The 15,655-nt window shown below is 41.2% G+C and overlaps 1 protein-coding gene across 3 annotated transcripts in view; it reads left to right on the top strand.

Annotated features, from left to right (window-relative positions):
- The window catches only part of AFF1 (ALF transcription elongation factor 1), a 135,702-nt gene that overhangs the window by 35,654 nt on the left and 84,393 nt on the right, over window positions 1–15,655 (top strand). For all 3 annotated transcript variants that reach the window (XM_040478867.1, XM_040478858.1, XM_040478849.1), the window contains exons 2-3: window positions 2,218–2,338; window positions 2,745–3,665. In XM_040478867.1, coding sequence (XP_040334801.1) covers window positions 2,218–2,338; window positions 2,745–3,665 — 1,042 coding nt within the window. The remainder of the gene's footprint in view (window positions 1–2,217; window positions 2,339–2,744; window positions 3,666–15,655) is intronic.

The raw sequence follows: 15,655 nt of genomic DNA, 5'->3' as shown, positions 1-15,655 counted from the left end.
TTATTTTATTTTATTTTATTTTATTTTATTTTATTTTATTTTATTTTTTTTATTTTATTTTATTTTTTTAACATTTATTTATTTTTGAGACAGAGTCAGAGTATGAACGGGGGAGGGTCAGAGAGGAGAGAGGGAGACAGAGAATCTGAAGCAGGCTCCAGGCTCTGAGCCATCAGCCCAGAGCCCGACGCGGGGCTCGAACTCACGGACCGTGAGATCATGACCTGAGCCGAAGTCGGACGCTTAAGTGACTGAGCCACCCAGGCACCCCGATGACTATTTTTTAAAAATTGTTTTTGCATGTGTCTTTCAGCATTTTTTTGTTTGTTTTGTAATTACAAGTAAGTTTTAAAAAATATACTGTAAGCAATAGCAGCTGTTTTTTTTTTAATTAAAAAAATACTTAAATGATAAGCTTCAATGCAAAGTACCATGCTTTAGTATCAGGAAAGAGAGAAATATGAGTCGTTCTATTTTGATGGAGTTCACATTCTAGGGGGAAGGGGAGGAGGAGAGAGAAGCAATCAGTATGTTCTATCAGCACATACTTGGTGGATTTGAGGAACCCTTTAGGGTGAATAACACTGGAACCTTCACTCCAGAGATTTGCTGGTGGCTGAAAATGGGGGATGGGGGTGTGAGGTTGAGAGAGAAGCAGAGGAAATTGCTTAGAATGAAAGCATTGAAGTTAGGATGTCAGTGAGGAGCAGGGAATAGTCTGGTATGCCTGGAATATAGATGTGGTCTGCAGGAGAATCGTATTTTGTGTGTAAGCTGGTCCTGAAGAATTGGATATCATTCAGGGTTTTTGGGGTGGGGATTGGAGCAAGAGGGTATCTTTAACAGGGTATGTTTGGGGAATGGACATGACTGTCAAGAGAATGCTTGTGGCAGGCCTGCAAGGGAGACAGTAGGATAATAGCTAGAGTAGATCTGTACCCGATTATGGGGGAATTTTAATGCCAAAGCAAAGATTTAGAGTTTATTCTGCAGCAGCAAAGAGCTGTCCAATTCTTGTTATTTTAAAATATGGATAGTGCCACAAAAACCAGAGTTTTAGATTGGATTTCTTTCCATGAGAAGGTTAATTTAGAGGGACAAGATGTTGGGGAGGCAGAGAGACCAGTAAGTAGGCTCTTGCCAGAGGAAATAAAGAGACATGAGAGCAGAGGCCAGGAAAAGGGGTGTCTGAGATGGGGGCGAGTTTCTAAAGGTATATATTGTCTTGGCAAGACAATTGAAAAATTTCCTACTTATTTATTTACATAATGGCGAGGGAAAGGATTCAGTAGATACCCTAGAAGGAAGTGTTATGAGGACAGAAGTTGGCTTATAGTTCTTATTTTCGTTATTCTCATACATCACCTTGTGGGGGGTCGAGAGGGTGTGGCCTGTGTTGCCCACCTGAGGCAAGCCCACTTTTGGTTTATATGCTGGCTAAAACCGCACTCTTTTTGGTTTCCATCTCTGCAATTTATTTGTCAATGAATGCATTTTTAACCCCTTTGGTGCCAGGGCTGATGATTTAGGATGTATTTTTATGTGGTTTAAAAGGATGTAGGATATAGTTTTATGTGGTTTAGGGCAAGCAGATTATCAGACTTCTCGGTAGGTAGAGATGACATCTACAATTGGATTTTCCCATCCTTGACGTTTGAAATGAGAAATAAAAATTATCTTTTCGGATTTACATGCCAAGACACTCCCAGTAGAATAAGCTGAGAATAAAGTAAATGCTGTTTGGGGTGGTTGGTAATCTTTTAATTATGAAATAAGCCTTTTGATTTTAATCTTCCAGAATGTATAATACTGATCCAGGAAAACAGCCTTTTTAAAGTTCACATCCTGCTGACTCCTTCAGATGAAAAGCTTCTACCTCTACCCCATATTTTGCAAGCTAAAAGTAAAAATATCATTAATCTTGTCTCTCTTCCATGACTGCCTATAAAAGACTGTTCAGTTTGGAATCAGTCCTGAGCCATGAAGGCAGTATTCCAGAGTGAATGCTTAGGTTTCTGGAGCCAGGACCCGCAGCTGGAGGGTCACAGCCTTAATCCAAGAGTGGGTTGAGGGGACTTAGGCTTTCTTGAAAACATCTCCCTTGTCATACGTTCTTGTTGACCTATCCTGGCCTCCTTCACACATCTACATATGCATAGCAAAACTTTGGACATGATAAATTTTATTGTTTTTGTTCTTTTGTGGCATCTGAAACAGCTTGTACAATGAAGACAGAAATCTGCTTCGAATTAGAGAGAAGGAAAGACGCAACCAGGAAGCTCACCAAGAGAAAGAGGCATTTCCTGAAAAGATCCCCCTTTTTGGAGAGCCCTACAAGGTATTTATTGAATACTAGAAAGTCTGATTTATCACCGTATTTAACTCTGCATTGAAAATGGGTTTGAACAAGGGTCACAAACGTGAAAATAAGACAACTTATCTTAGGTTGGTTTTGAAAACAAACTATGAAAATTCTCTGAACATTGTTGTGCAAATTACCAAAGTTTATAGTCTTTTGTAATGTCAGTCTCTTGTCTTTAGTAATATTTGTCCGTGACAGGCTTCTCAACAGGGGAACTGAGTTTAAATTTCATGTTACGTTTCCTGTCACATTAAATTGAAGTTTTGTGGTTATTTTCCCCCTTTTAAATGGTATTATGTAACATTGTTTATTAAATAGTGGTTTTCCTTAGTTTTTTTTTTTTTTTTTCTGGTATCTAACTCTGCTGTCTTTCCTTTTTCAGACAGAAAAAGGTGATGAGCTATCCAGTCGAATACAGAACATGTTGGGAAACTATGAAGAAATGAAGGAGTTCCTCAGTACCAAGTCCCACCCTCATCGCTTGGATGCTTCTGAAAATAGGTTGGGAAAGCCAAGATATCCTTCATTTCCTGAGAAGGGGAGCAGCATTCCACCCCACCCCTTCCACACCAGTGCCCACCACCAGCCTATTAACACTCCTGCCTCCGGACCACTTCCTGTTGGTAACATCAGCCACAATCCAAAGATGGCACAGCCAAGAATGGAACCAATGTCAAATCCTCATGTCAGAGGCTATGGCCCACCAGACAGCCAGCACCTGACCCAAGATCGCCTCGGTCAGGAGGGGTGCGGCTCTGCTCATCACAAAAAAGGTGACCGCAGAGCTGATGGAGACCGCTGTGCTTTGGTGACAGACTCTGCTCCAGAGAGGGAGCTCTCTCCCTTGCTCTCTTTGCCTTCCCCAGTGGCCCCCTTGTCACCTGTACATTCCAACCAGCAGACTCTTCCCAGGACACAAGGAAGCAACAAGGTTCACAGCAGTAACAGTAACAATAAAGGCTATTGCCCGGCCAAATCTCCCAAAGACCTAGTGGTCAAGGTCCATGATAAAGAGACCCCTCAAGACAGTTTAGTGGCAGTTGCCAGCCTTGGGGTAGCCCCTCCCCAGCCACCTTCTCAGACTTTCCCCCCACCTTCCCTCCCCTCAAAAACTGTGGCAATGCAGCAAAAGCCCACGGCTTATGTCCGGCCCATGGATGGTCAAGATCAGGCTCCAAGTGAGTCTCCTGAACTGAAACCACTGCCGGAGGACTACCGGCAGCAGACCTTTGAAAAAACAGACTTAAAAGTGCCTGCGAAAGCCAAGCTCACCAAGCTGAAGATGCCTTCTCAGTCGGTTGAGGTGAGTGAAATTTTGTATCTGGGACAATTCTGGTGTGAAAATTTGAGATGGAAGGTTCTGGAGAATTGGGGGCATGGATGTCAATAGCTTTTGGGTTGTGAGACTCCTTTTTGGCTTTGGGATCATGTTGATGCAAGAGAACTCAGGTCTGAGCTAAATTGCTGATGACGGATACTGAAATGTGATTTTTCAGGAAGGTCTTTAAAAAAGTATTTTTATTGGGCCATAACTTATATGCTGTAAAATATAGAGATCATGAGTACCGTTCGCTCTGTTTTATAATCTACAACCCAATCACGGTATTTATCATAAAGTTTCAGGAAGGTTTTGAGCTATTGTTTTTGTTTGTTTGGGGGAACACTGACATTGTAGAGCAAAAAAAAAAAAAAAGTTAAGACTTCCTCTACCCCAGTTAGTTTTTCTGAGATCCAAACCATACAAAAGTGAAAGTAAGAGGTTAAAATGTTGAAGGCAAAGTATTTCTAAAGATTATAAAGATTTCCCTGTAAATTATAAGAAACTCTGAAACTGAAGTTCTGTTTTATTTACCACCTAAAAAAGGAGTGGGGGTATGGTGACCTCTCATTTGAAAGTGAGTCACAAATATAATACAGAATGTTATTCAACTCTGGCTTTTTCAAGTAACCAAAATACTTTATCTTTTTAAACAAAGAAGAAATTCCTTTTTCTGCTCCTTTGTAAATGGCAGCATTGTGTTTGAATGAAGAGAATCAGAGCACACATCTTATCACTGGAATTCTAAATTAGCACCAGTTAGTTACTCCAAAATTCAGATTAGTAGTGCAAAGTGAAATGTTTGAAGTGAATTTGTCTTGAAGCTTATCTGTTAAGGTAATGTCCTTGGTTTAGTCACATCTATTGTATAAACATTCTAATTTGCATATCCATTGCTCAAAGGCTTTTGTGGGCACCCAGATATCAGTCTTACCTAGTGCTAGAAGGTAAAATTCCTTAAGATTTAAAAACAAAACCAAAACAGACTCCAGGATGCTTAACTGGAAAGATAACCCTTATCTTGAAGAAGGAAAATCTGTTCCTCTGGGGTGTCAGCTTTTGGTTTAAAGAGGTTATGGCTCCATCCACAGTCAGCTGTTGAGATGGAGTGTCTCTGGATGTTTTCACCATGTGACTTATTTGGAGGCTGAGGAAAAATGGGAAAGCGGGAGGAAAACAAGTGGTAGAAATGGCCAAAATGGCAGAACTCATAACTCCCATAAGTTATGAAAATTCACTGTAATGATATTTACTAAACATTGTGTGCTGGGCTAGGGGGAGAGGTAGGCAGCAAATTAAGTTAGAGTGAAATGAAGTGAGATCTTCCTCACAATGGTCAGTCAGCCAGCCTGCCTTATAATTCAGACAGTAAAGAATTTAGTGGGATTTTCTTTGCCTTATTTATCAAATAACTGTTTTCCTAGTTTAAAAAACAGGTAAGGGGGAAATTTAAACATATTTTCTTTAAAAACAAAAAACCATGCCACTAAAAATTGCTTTAAAACAAGTTTAAGACAAATTAGCAAATATTTGCATTGTCTGCCAAATGCTCCACCATATGCTTAAGCGCAGGGTGGGATGCCAGGCAAGTATTGGTGCTGCCCCAGGAGAGATGACAGTCTAGTGTGTACATCAGCCTCCACACATGAAACAGTTAGAGGTCAGTGGAGTCCAAACTATCTACTACTTGGTGCCTAGGAGAAAGTTTCAAGTGGTTGTCATAAAGCGGTGAACCTAGGTAAATTGAACCAATGGGATTTCTAATAGACCTTCCAGGGGAGAGAATCCTAGTCAACTTTTTGCTTTCTTGGTGAAGAAAAGATAAGCCAAGTTGAGATTTCTCCAAGGTCTCAAAGCTCCTCAGATGTAATATGTTAGGCCAATAGGACCATGCTAGATGGCCCTGGGATATTTTCTGAATGGATATTTGAAAGGAACAAAATCCTCTATAGGTTTGGTGATTGGAGCATGGGGTTTTCTTGGCCCAAGGTCATCTGCTGTCAACAGTTTGGGCAGATGTGAACCTTTCACCTTGGGCCTGTGCTGTGTTCCCAGTTAGCATTCATTTTAACATGGTGGTGGCTCCGTCTAGTTTCTGCTCAGGGTTCTTGGGCTGCTGGCAGCTGTGGTGCCGACTGCCTTGAGCCCCTGGAGATGGAGGGCTCAGGGCAGCCTATGTGAAGGGGGGGATTCAGCATTAAGCTCTTGGAATGAAGGGGGAATAAATCTGGAAATCAGGGGTATTAGTGTTATCTGACTAGGTTTCAGATCTGTTTAGCTCTTTTATCTAATATCTCACGTTTCATAGACTTAACATTAACTTCACACACCTGATAAAATGGATATTTTTAAATATTTTTTTTTTAAAGTGTAGGTTGAATTTGAGGCACCTGGGTGGCTCAGTTGGCTAAGCAGCCGACTCTTTTTTTAATTTGAAATCAGTTTTATTTTATTTTATATTTTATTTTATTTTTTAATGTTTATTTATTTTATTTTTTAAATTTACCTCCAAATTAGTTAGCATATAGTGCAACACTGATTTCAGGAGTAGATTCCTTAATGCCCCTTTCCCATTTAGCCCATCCCCCCTCACACGCGCCCTCCAGGAACCCTCTGTTTGTTCTCCATATTTAAGAGTCTTTTATGTTTTATCCTCCTCCCTGTTTTTATATTATTTTTGTGTTCCTTTCCCTTATGTTCATCTGTTTTGTCTCTTAAAGTCCTCATATGAGTGAAGTCATACGATATTTGTCTTTCTCTGACTAATTTCGCTTAGCATCATACCTTCCAGTTCCATCCACGTAGTTGCAAATGGCAAGATTTCATTCTTTTTGATTGCCGAGTAATACTCCATTGTATATTTATACCACATCTTCTTTATCCATTCATCCATCGATGGACATTTGGGCTGTTTCCATACTTTGGCTATTGTTGATAGTGCTGCTGTAAACATGGGGGAGCATGTGCCCCTTTGAAACAGCACACCTGTATCCCTTGGATAAACACCTAGTAGTGCAATTGCTGGGTTGTAGGGTAGTTCTATTTTTAGGTTTTTGAGGAACGTCCATACTGTTTTCCAGTGTGGCTGCACCAGCTTGCATTCCCACCAGCAGTGCAAAAGAGATCCTCTTTCTCTGCATCCTCGCCAATATCTGTTGTTGCCTGAGTTGTTAATGTTAGCCATTCTGACAGGGGTGAGGTGGTATCTCATTGTGGTTTTGATTTATATCTCCCTGATGATGAGTGAGGTTGAGCATTTTTTCATGTGTCAGTTGGCCATCTGGATGTCTTCGTTGGAGAAGTGTCTGTTCATGTCTTGTTCCCATTTCTTCACTGGATTATTTGTTTTTTTTGGGTGTTGAGTTTGATGTGTTCTTTATAGATTTTGGATACTAACCCTTTATCCAGTATGTCGTTTGCAAATACATTCTCCCATTCTGTTGGTTGCCTTTTAGTTTTGCTGATTGTTTCCTTTGCTGTGCAGAAGCTTTTTATTTTGATGAGGTCCCAATAGTTCATTTTTGCTTTTGTTTCCCTTGCCTCTCAAGATGTGTTGAATAAGAAGTTGCTGCAGACAAGATCAGAGAGGTTTTGCCTGCTTTCTCCTCAAGGATTTTGGTGGCTTCCTCTCTTACATTTAGGTCTTTCATCCATTTTGAGTTTATTTTTGTGTGTGGTGTAAGCAAGTGGTCCAGGTTCATTCTTCTGCATGTCACTGTCCGGTTTTCCCAGGACCACTTGATGAAGAAACTGTCTTTATTCCATTGGATATTCTTTCCTGCTTTGTCAAAGATTAGTTGGCCATACGTTTGTGCGTCCATTTCTGGGTTCTCTATTCTGTTGCATTGATCTGCGTGTCTGTTTTTGTGCCAAGGCAGCCGATTCTTGATCTTGGCTCAGGTCATGATCTCACAGATTGTGGGATTGTGAGATTGTGAGATTAAGCTCCGCATGGGGCGCTGCACTGACGAGAGCCTGCTTGGGATTCTCTGTCTCTTTTTCTCTTTGCCCCTTCCCGTCTCTCTCCCTCTCCTTGAAATGAATGTTAAAAAGTATAGGTTGGATTAAAGTATCAAATTTTAATATTCTCACGAATCAAAGGGAAGCATAGAGATGGGACGTCAGAGAAAGCAGGGAATTAGCCCCAGAGCAGTTAAACTCTGAATTTAGGACCAGAATATTAGCAATTATCTTGGGCTGTTTGTGGCATTGGGGCAGAAGGATAGAGAATGGGGATAGAGGAAATCGGCTGTTGGTGCCCCTGCGAGAAGGGGTGTGGGGGTAGCTAAGTGGTTTTCCTTTATTTGCTTAATTTGTCCTAAGGCAAGTCAGAGGAGGTTTTCTTTCCTGGCTTTTTGAGTGTGAGGGTTTTGCGGTTTGTTTGTTCATCTCCACCCCCTTCCCCGTGGCTTCCATGAAACAGTATTTTTAAAAAGTGAACCAAATTGGGAAAATCCTCTTGTCTGCTTGGCTCTCTTTCATTCTCAAGCCACGTACATGTGAATTCCTTACACAGTCCTTTCCTTTTGTGGGAGATGAACATGGTTTGTACATTTTAGTTGTTTCTCCTAAAAAATGGTATTCTTCTCTGGAATAAGTCATCTTCATAGTTAAAAGTTAGTCTTTCCTGGGGCGCCTGGGTGGCTCAGTCGGTTGAGCGTCCGACTTCGGCTTAGGTCACGATCTCACAGTCCGTGAGTTCCAGCCCCGCTTCAGGCTCTGGGCTGATGGCTCGGAGCCTGGAGCCTGCTTCCGATTCTGTGTCTGCCTCTCTCTCTGCCCCTCCCCCATTCATGCTCTGTCTCTCTCTGTCTCAAAAATAAATGAACTTAAAAAAAAAAAGTTAGTTTTTCCTAAAATCTACAGGAAAGAAAGTGATCAGCAGGTCAATATTATGACCACCTAGAGGCCTGGCTCACAAAAATCTGCACTTGGTCTTTCTGGGGGCGTGTTAGTTCTTCTGTATCAGCTGGGAGATGTGTAGTGGCGTGAAGTGATCCGTGAGGGTACAGCCAGGCCTCAGCGATCTTACATGGGTGCCTTCCAGGTGTAGAGTCGCCCCATTGGAGATGGACCTGCCCAAATGGAAGGCTGAGGTTCCTCGCTGTCTCCCCTTTCTGCCTAAAGATAACAAACAGATGTGAGAGAGGCGCTGTGGTATTTCTGTGTTGTGCTTCTGAGCATGGACCCTGAGAGAGGGAGAGACGGAGGGGGAGGGAGGGAGAGAGAGTTAGATACAGGATTTAGGGAATAGATGTTTTATTGAAACAGACAAATGGAATATGCTGAGATGGGCATTTTAAATATATTGGATTTAGAATATTAGACTTGTGAAGTTAAACATACAGCCCTTTCATTTGGTAGGAAGGCCTAGGCGGGTGAAATCACTTGATTTTGCCAAGATTTATTATAATTAGTAACAGAGCCAGAGCTAGCACCTTCAGTACTGTGATCTTTCTACTTCTGCTTGTTAAGTAGGAATGGATACCACTGGACCATCTTGAGCATAACAGTGATAAATCTTTCTTTAAAAAAAAAATAATAATTCTGGCTTCTGGGTGGAAAAAGGCTTGAAGGGGCAAGGGTTGAAGCAGGGAGACCAGTTAAGGGCTGAGAAATGATGATGGCTTAGAGTAGGATGATAAGAGTGGGCTTGGTGCACACTGGGCAGATTTCTGGATGTTTTTGACTGGGAACTGGTAGGACTTTGATTGATTAGAGATGGGAGTGAGACTGAGGTGAGGGAAAGTGAGTCATCAAGGATTTTTTTTTTTTTTTTAACTTGGTAGGTGTGGATGCTGGGATGATAGCTGCTACTGAGGTGGAGTTGACCTTGGTGTAGCAGGTTTGGAGGGAAAGGCAAGAGCTCTGAGTAGATCAGATACCTAGTTTGAGATGCCATTATTTGTCCAGGTAGACTCACAAGTCTCTGAGACCGGCTCAGAGAAACTGTTAAGACTGGAAATGATAACTTTGGTCTGTGTTTGCATACAGTTGGTATTTAAAGCTTTGGGACTGGACTGCCTGAGAAGTCCCTGATTCAAGCCCTTCCTGGCTCAGCTTACCTGTGGCTAGGGGCAAGTGGGTGGGAAGAAATGAGGGTGGCTTCGTCTTTAGAAGCAAAAACTGAAGATCATTCTGGGAACTTGAGAATCTGCTTATAAAAGAGTAGAAATGATAGGTTTCCATTTTTTTTTTCACTTAAAGTTTGAGGTATATGTGTAAATAGTACAATTATCTTAATTTACTTATTGGTATCTAGCAGAATTTAGTATCCGTTTAAATTTGCTACTGCTTCTATCTCCTTATGTGGTCCCATGCCATACCCCTCCAGGTAAATTTGATTTTGAGTCCTAATGGTCTCTGATTACCTTGTGGCCTCTTAGGGCATCAGTGAGGGATGATTTATATTACCAAATGCTTCTACCTAATTTCCAAAACCCAGGTGTCACCTGCAGCTGTCAATGCCATTTTGGATCACCTTGATTCATGGCAACTCTTAAACTGAATCTTCCATTTTCAGCCTAACAGTGTGAGTTGGTCCATGGTGGAAAACTCTGTAATGGTGGTTTCACTTTACATTCGTTTGTACAGTCTTTCCTTCTTCCATATTTAGTTCTCTTATTATCTTAAAGTTGAAAAGAGCAACTTCCTTATTACACAATGATGTAACCCTTCAGGCAGTTCACTTTTGGTGTGTCGATGGTATGTGTCCTGCTGATAAAACACTCTTGTAGAGTTAAGAAGCACACCCTCTCCCCTATACACCATGAATTCTGCAACTTCTAACTAAAATATCTAGAGCACCTGCTATGTGCCAGGCATAGTGCTGGGGATGGGATTACAATGGTGGGCCAAACAGATGGTTCTGGTCCTCTTGGACCTTAACTGTCTAATTGGGAACTGACATTATTCAAATAACTACTCAGATTAAGTTGTAAGAACTTTGGCCAGCACTATAAAGGTATCCACAGACTATTTATTATAAGAAGGATAAAGGGGGACTGCAGTTTAGAATGAAGGAGCTAAGAGAAGAATTCACACAAGACCTGAATAGTGAGTAAAAAAAGGGAAAAAAGTGAGGGATTGTCCTAGTCTGATTGGGATGCTGTGAACAAAATATCACAGACTGGGTGGCTTATAAACAACAGAAATTTCTCACAGTTCTGAAAGGTGGAAGCCCAAGATCAAGGCAATAGCATGACCACATTCTCAAGACCTTCCTAGTTCTCTGTTGACATCTTCTCACTGTATCCTCACTTAGGGTAAGGGGCAGGGATCTCCGTGTAACTTCTTTTGTAAGGCACTAATCCCATTTTTGAGGGCTCTACTGTTATGACTTAACCATCTCTCAAAGGCTCCACCTCTTACTGTCCTCACCTATGGGGTTTCAACATGAATTTAGGATTTCCACATGAATTTGGGGGGCACATGACCATTCAGACCATAGCAGATGTGCCAGGGGTCAGGGAGCATCAATATTCCAGGAAGAGGGAACAGCATGTGCCCTTGGCTTATGCCACGTGATGTGTGGAGCCTGTTACAAGTCCTCTTGGGTTAGAAGCCCACTGCTGTCGATCAAAGAGAATTTTTACATTCATTCTGAAACGTGGCAACACAGCAGAATGACCTGGGGGAAGCCTGCTAAAGATACAACTTGTTCAAAATTCCTTTGCTCCAGGAGATCGATTCAGCAGGTATACAGGTAGGCTCAAGAATCTGTATCTTTGATTTTCATGAGGTTTGTTCTAGGGTCTAGAAATGAAAACTTCTCCAGAAGAGCTGAAATGGACCCCAGCAGGGTTAAAAGAGTGCCCTCTTCTCAGCGGTCCTTGTCTCCCATGTGGGCCTCAGGCTAAAAGATCCTGCTGAATTGGTGGGGCTTTTCCTGTTGAGAAGGAAATGAGAGGAGCCTCAGGGAAGAAAAGGGAGTAGAACCGCAAAGACTCCACTTTGTTGTGCATCAACACTCGCAAGCTTGTGGGCAAAGATTCTGATGCAACCTTATCTAGTTTTCCTCAGTTTTCTAAAGATGTTTTTATTACAGTAACAGTAATTTAATAGCAAATTAGATTCCAGGAGCTAGTGCTCAGTGAACTTGGGCAGACCTGCCCTACTTAAATGTTTATGTTAAGAAAATGATAACAAAGCAGAAAGGTTATCTGTGTACACAACTCCCTGATGATGCCTGCAGCAGAATACTTCCTATCTTAGGAGAAATTAGGATCTGCTTAGACACTGGCTAAAATTTAGAGCCCCCAAATAACTAAATAAAGAAGTGAAAAAGTAGTAGCAAGTGACTGATGGAAATTTTAGAGCAGAAGCTACAGACAGACAGCCTGAGCACTAGACAGGGCCTGTGGACGATTTTGTTTTGCTTCTGTGATGTGTGTATTTTTTTAGGGTTTGGGGTCCCCCCCCCCGCCACCGCCCGGCCTTTGAGCCAATATTTACAAACTGGAGAAAATCAGATTTTCAGTTTCACCATTAGAGCTGAGTAGAAGCTTCCATCTTTAATGTCCTGATCCTGGTAATTGTTTTTGAGTTTGAAGAAACACTTTAAACTCTGAAGGAAACATTCTAAGTAATAAAAGCAAGACATTTTTGAAAAATTCAAAAATTGCTAGAAATGAGTTAGTGTGAATAATAGAATTACTTATAGTAGCCGAAGAAGAAAGCCTACAATTGAACCTTGAAAATCTTTTTGGGTGGTATTAATTGGAGTTGTTTTCTTTGTACGTTTTATGTTCTCTTCCTTCTCAAAATGCCAGAAGTACATTTGGTACCAGGATAAGAAATTCCTGTTCCTCCTTGTTGTTTTCACACTTGAGATGTTTGTGGAGAGTTATTGGATCCCCCATGGGTCCCTCACATTGTGCCTTTGCCAAAATGGAGACATTCAACTCTTTAGAAGCTTTCCAGGCCGTGCGCTCTCCCAGGCCCTCATGTAGCCACCGGAGTCATTTCAGCTCTTGTCTAGATTAATTGTGATTTATTTTGAGCCAACTGATAATCTTCAGGGACAGAAAACCCAAAGGGGAGTCTTGATGATGAGTGAATTTTAGTAGTTTTGATTTTGGTTGTTTTGATGGGAGTGACCATTACTAATGGGATATTTAAGCAGAAGTCCTTTTAAGAGAGAATCCTGGTTCCTGTTATCATAACAAGTTTATTTTTTGGCCTTGTATTTCTCCTCTCCAGTTGCCAAGATCTGTTTGAAAATCGTTATTTTCCGAGGTTAACTTTGCTGTGTGTTCACATTTTCCAAGAACTTTAGAAGCAGCTATTTTTACACTGATGCTGTTTCTTTAATTGTTGAAATCACTAGGTTGACACTTTTTTCCCCCATAGAGGTTCAGGGTCCACACACACCATTAGTTTTCTCTTGAACTTCATTTCATTCCCTATTTAAGCTTGGCCTACTTTCTCTCTGCATTTTTTCCCCCTAACCCTGTGGTAATTTGTCAAGCCTGCTCTAATCTCCTTAATCCTTTGGCTGAAGGGTTTTGAGGTTTAATGTTTTAATCTAGGGGCCTCAGTATTTAAGTAATTAGAGGTCCTATTTCTAGCTCTGTCCCTTAGATAACTCACCTTAGGTTTTTTTTTTGTTGTTGTTGTTCCAATTTACAAATAGTAGAACTCTGAAAATATATATTGGACAAGAATTTGAAGCTTGAATTGAACTACATGAATTAAGGAAAGAAAGCATTCCGTATTCAAATTTCCTGCAGTTACAAACTCAAGCTTTATAGATTCTCCTTTTCCTTACAGCCAATTCTTAAAAAATCTTCTGCCTCAAAGCAAATATTTGCTAGTGCATTGTAGGGGAAAAGAATTTTTTTTTTTAACAGATTTTGGTGCTGTATTCTTATGTTGCTTCCAACATTTTTTCATACTTGAGAACATGTGAATTTGTAAAAAAAATTCTTTTTTCCCCTGGTATCAAATAATCTAGACATTCTTTAAAAATGTTAAAAATTCTTTTCCTGTCAAGAACAGTTTGGTCAGAAAGTATTCACATTGTTACATTCTAGGTTTCTGCCTTTTTAGGCAACAGGTATTTGAACACCTACTAGATATAAAGGGAGCTAATGGGAGAGAAAGACACTGACACAATACATTTATTATATAGTGCAAAAAAAATAAAGTATCATCAGGATGAAAAAGGTAGTGTGGAACCACTAATTACAGTCTTAAAGAGCTCACACTGTTGTCTTGTTTATGGTGGGACCAGTTCTGAATGCTTTATGTGCATTAACTCATTTAATCCTTGCAACTATCCCCATGTGGTAGGCACTATTATTATTGCAGTTTTATTGAGAGACTCAGAGTTAGAGAGATTCAGTTGTCCAGGCTTACCCGGCCTTAAGTGCTGGCTCTGGAATCCAGATCTAAGTAGCCTGGCTTGAGTCCACACTCTTAACTATGACCCCTATATTAAGTTGCCTTTCAAAAGAGGAAGCTGCACATTCTTTTAGAGTTGACTTTTGTAGCACTTTGGGTTTTGGGTATTGGCAAAAGTGCATTCCAGGCTCAAGTACTCAGGGGAGAAGAAACATGGAGGCAAGACACAGTGAGGAGCCCAGCAAGAATGTCTGGGCCTGTGGTTCAAGGAGATTGGGTAGAGACAGAGCAGAGCAATGGGGAGATGAGGAATGGGGCCAGTATGTGAAATTCTTTAGTTCCTTACTGAGTAATTTATCCAAGAACCGGTGGTTAATAAAAAGGAGAAATTACTTTGGGTTGATGGCAGACACTTCAGCATGGTGAAGTGAGAGTTATAATTCTGTGAGACCTTGGGCAGGGAAATTGACCTGGCTGTGTTGTTAGTAACAGGGATACTAGATTGAGGGTAGTCCATATGAAATGCTTAGAACTGTACTTGGTACATAGTAAAAGCTCAATGAGCGGTAGTTGGAGCAATTAGAGTTAAAATTTGAACGAGACTTTAGGGAAAAAGGTAGAATTTGGACATGGGGAGTTGGTGTTGTTGGGAAGGTAGAAAGGCTCTGAACCCATTCTTGTTAATTGGTGTATACTTTAGAAACGTAGGTGGGGATGCCTGGGTGGCTCAGTCAGTTGAGTGTCTGACTTCAGCTCAGGTCATGATCTAGCGGTTCACGAGTTCGAGTCCCGCATCGGGCTCTGTGCAAACAGCTCCGAGCCTGGAGGCTACTTCCGATTTTTGTGTTTACCTCTCTCTCTCTGCCCCTTCCCTGCTCGTGCTCTCTGTCTCAAAAATAAACATAAAACAAATTTAAAAAGAAATGTAGGTAGAATTAGATCAAGGGAACCAGGAATTCCCAGTTAAGATGCTAGGTGAATAAAACTCTAAAATTTTGGTGTACGAGTGTTAAAAATAAACTAACGAAGAGCCTAGGGGGGAAGATGGCACTTGCTTAGGGTTTATCAAGAACTGTTTAAAGAACTGACTTGCTGAGGTGAAGGCCCCACTGCCAGGCCCTGCCTGATAGCACAGGGGTTTGCACTTGCTCCTGTAGAGCAGATTCCATAGCTTGGCAATTCCTGGTGTAAATGTTTCCCTTTATAAAAACGTCTGTGCTTGAAAATATTTTACTGCCGCCCCCACCCCACCCCCTTTTAATTCCAAAGCACTTGCTTATTTCTTTCTCTCTCCATTGTTACAGCAACCTTGTGAGTTAGGGAAGTTGGCACAGATTACCATTTTACATGCCATGGAACTGAGTCTCTAAGGGGTTTAATGATTTAAGCTCCTAAGTGGCAGTGATGTGGGCATGGAACCAGGACCCTTGGCTCCTGTTTCTACCACAGGACGTGGTTTCTGTGGAGCAATGATCATTTGTGGAACACTTTTATTGGAAGCGTTAAGAACTCTGATTTTCTACATGGCCTTGCCTTCATGTCAGTGCCTGATAAATGCAAATGTTGGGCAATACTATGACTCAGATGAGAGAATGATTAAAACTCAGATTTGCTCATGGTGGCCATGTGGC

Source organism: Herpailurus yagouaroundi, unplaced genomic scaffold (assembly GCF_014898765.1).
Source record: "Herpailurus yagouaroundi ecotype Mexico unplaced genomic scaffold, PumYag 28, whole genome shotgun sequence".
Taxonomy (NCBI): domain Eukaryota; kingdom Metazoa; phylum Chordata; class Mammalia; order Carnivora; family Felidae; genus Herpailurus; species Herpailurus yagouaroundi.
Note: the sequence above shows the minus strand (reverse complement) of the source record. Positions and strands in the feature narration are given on the sequence as shown.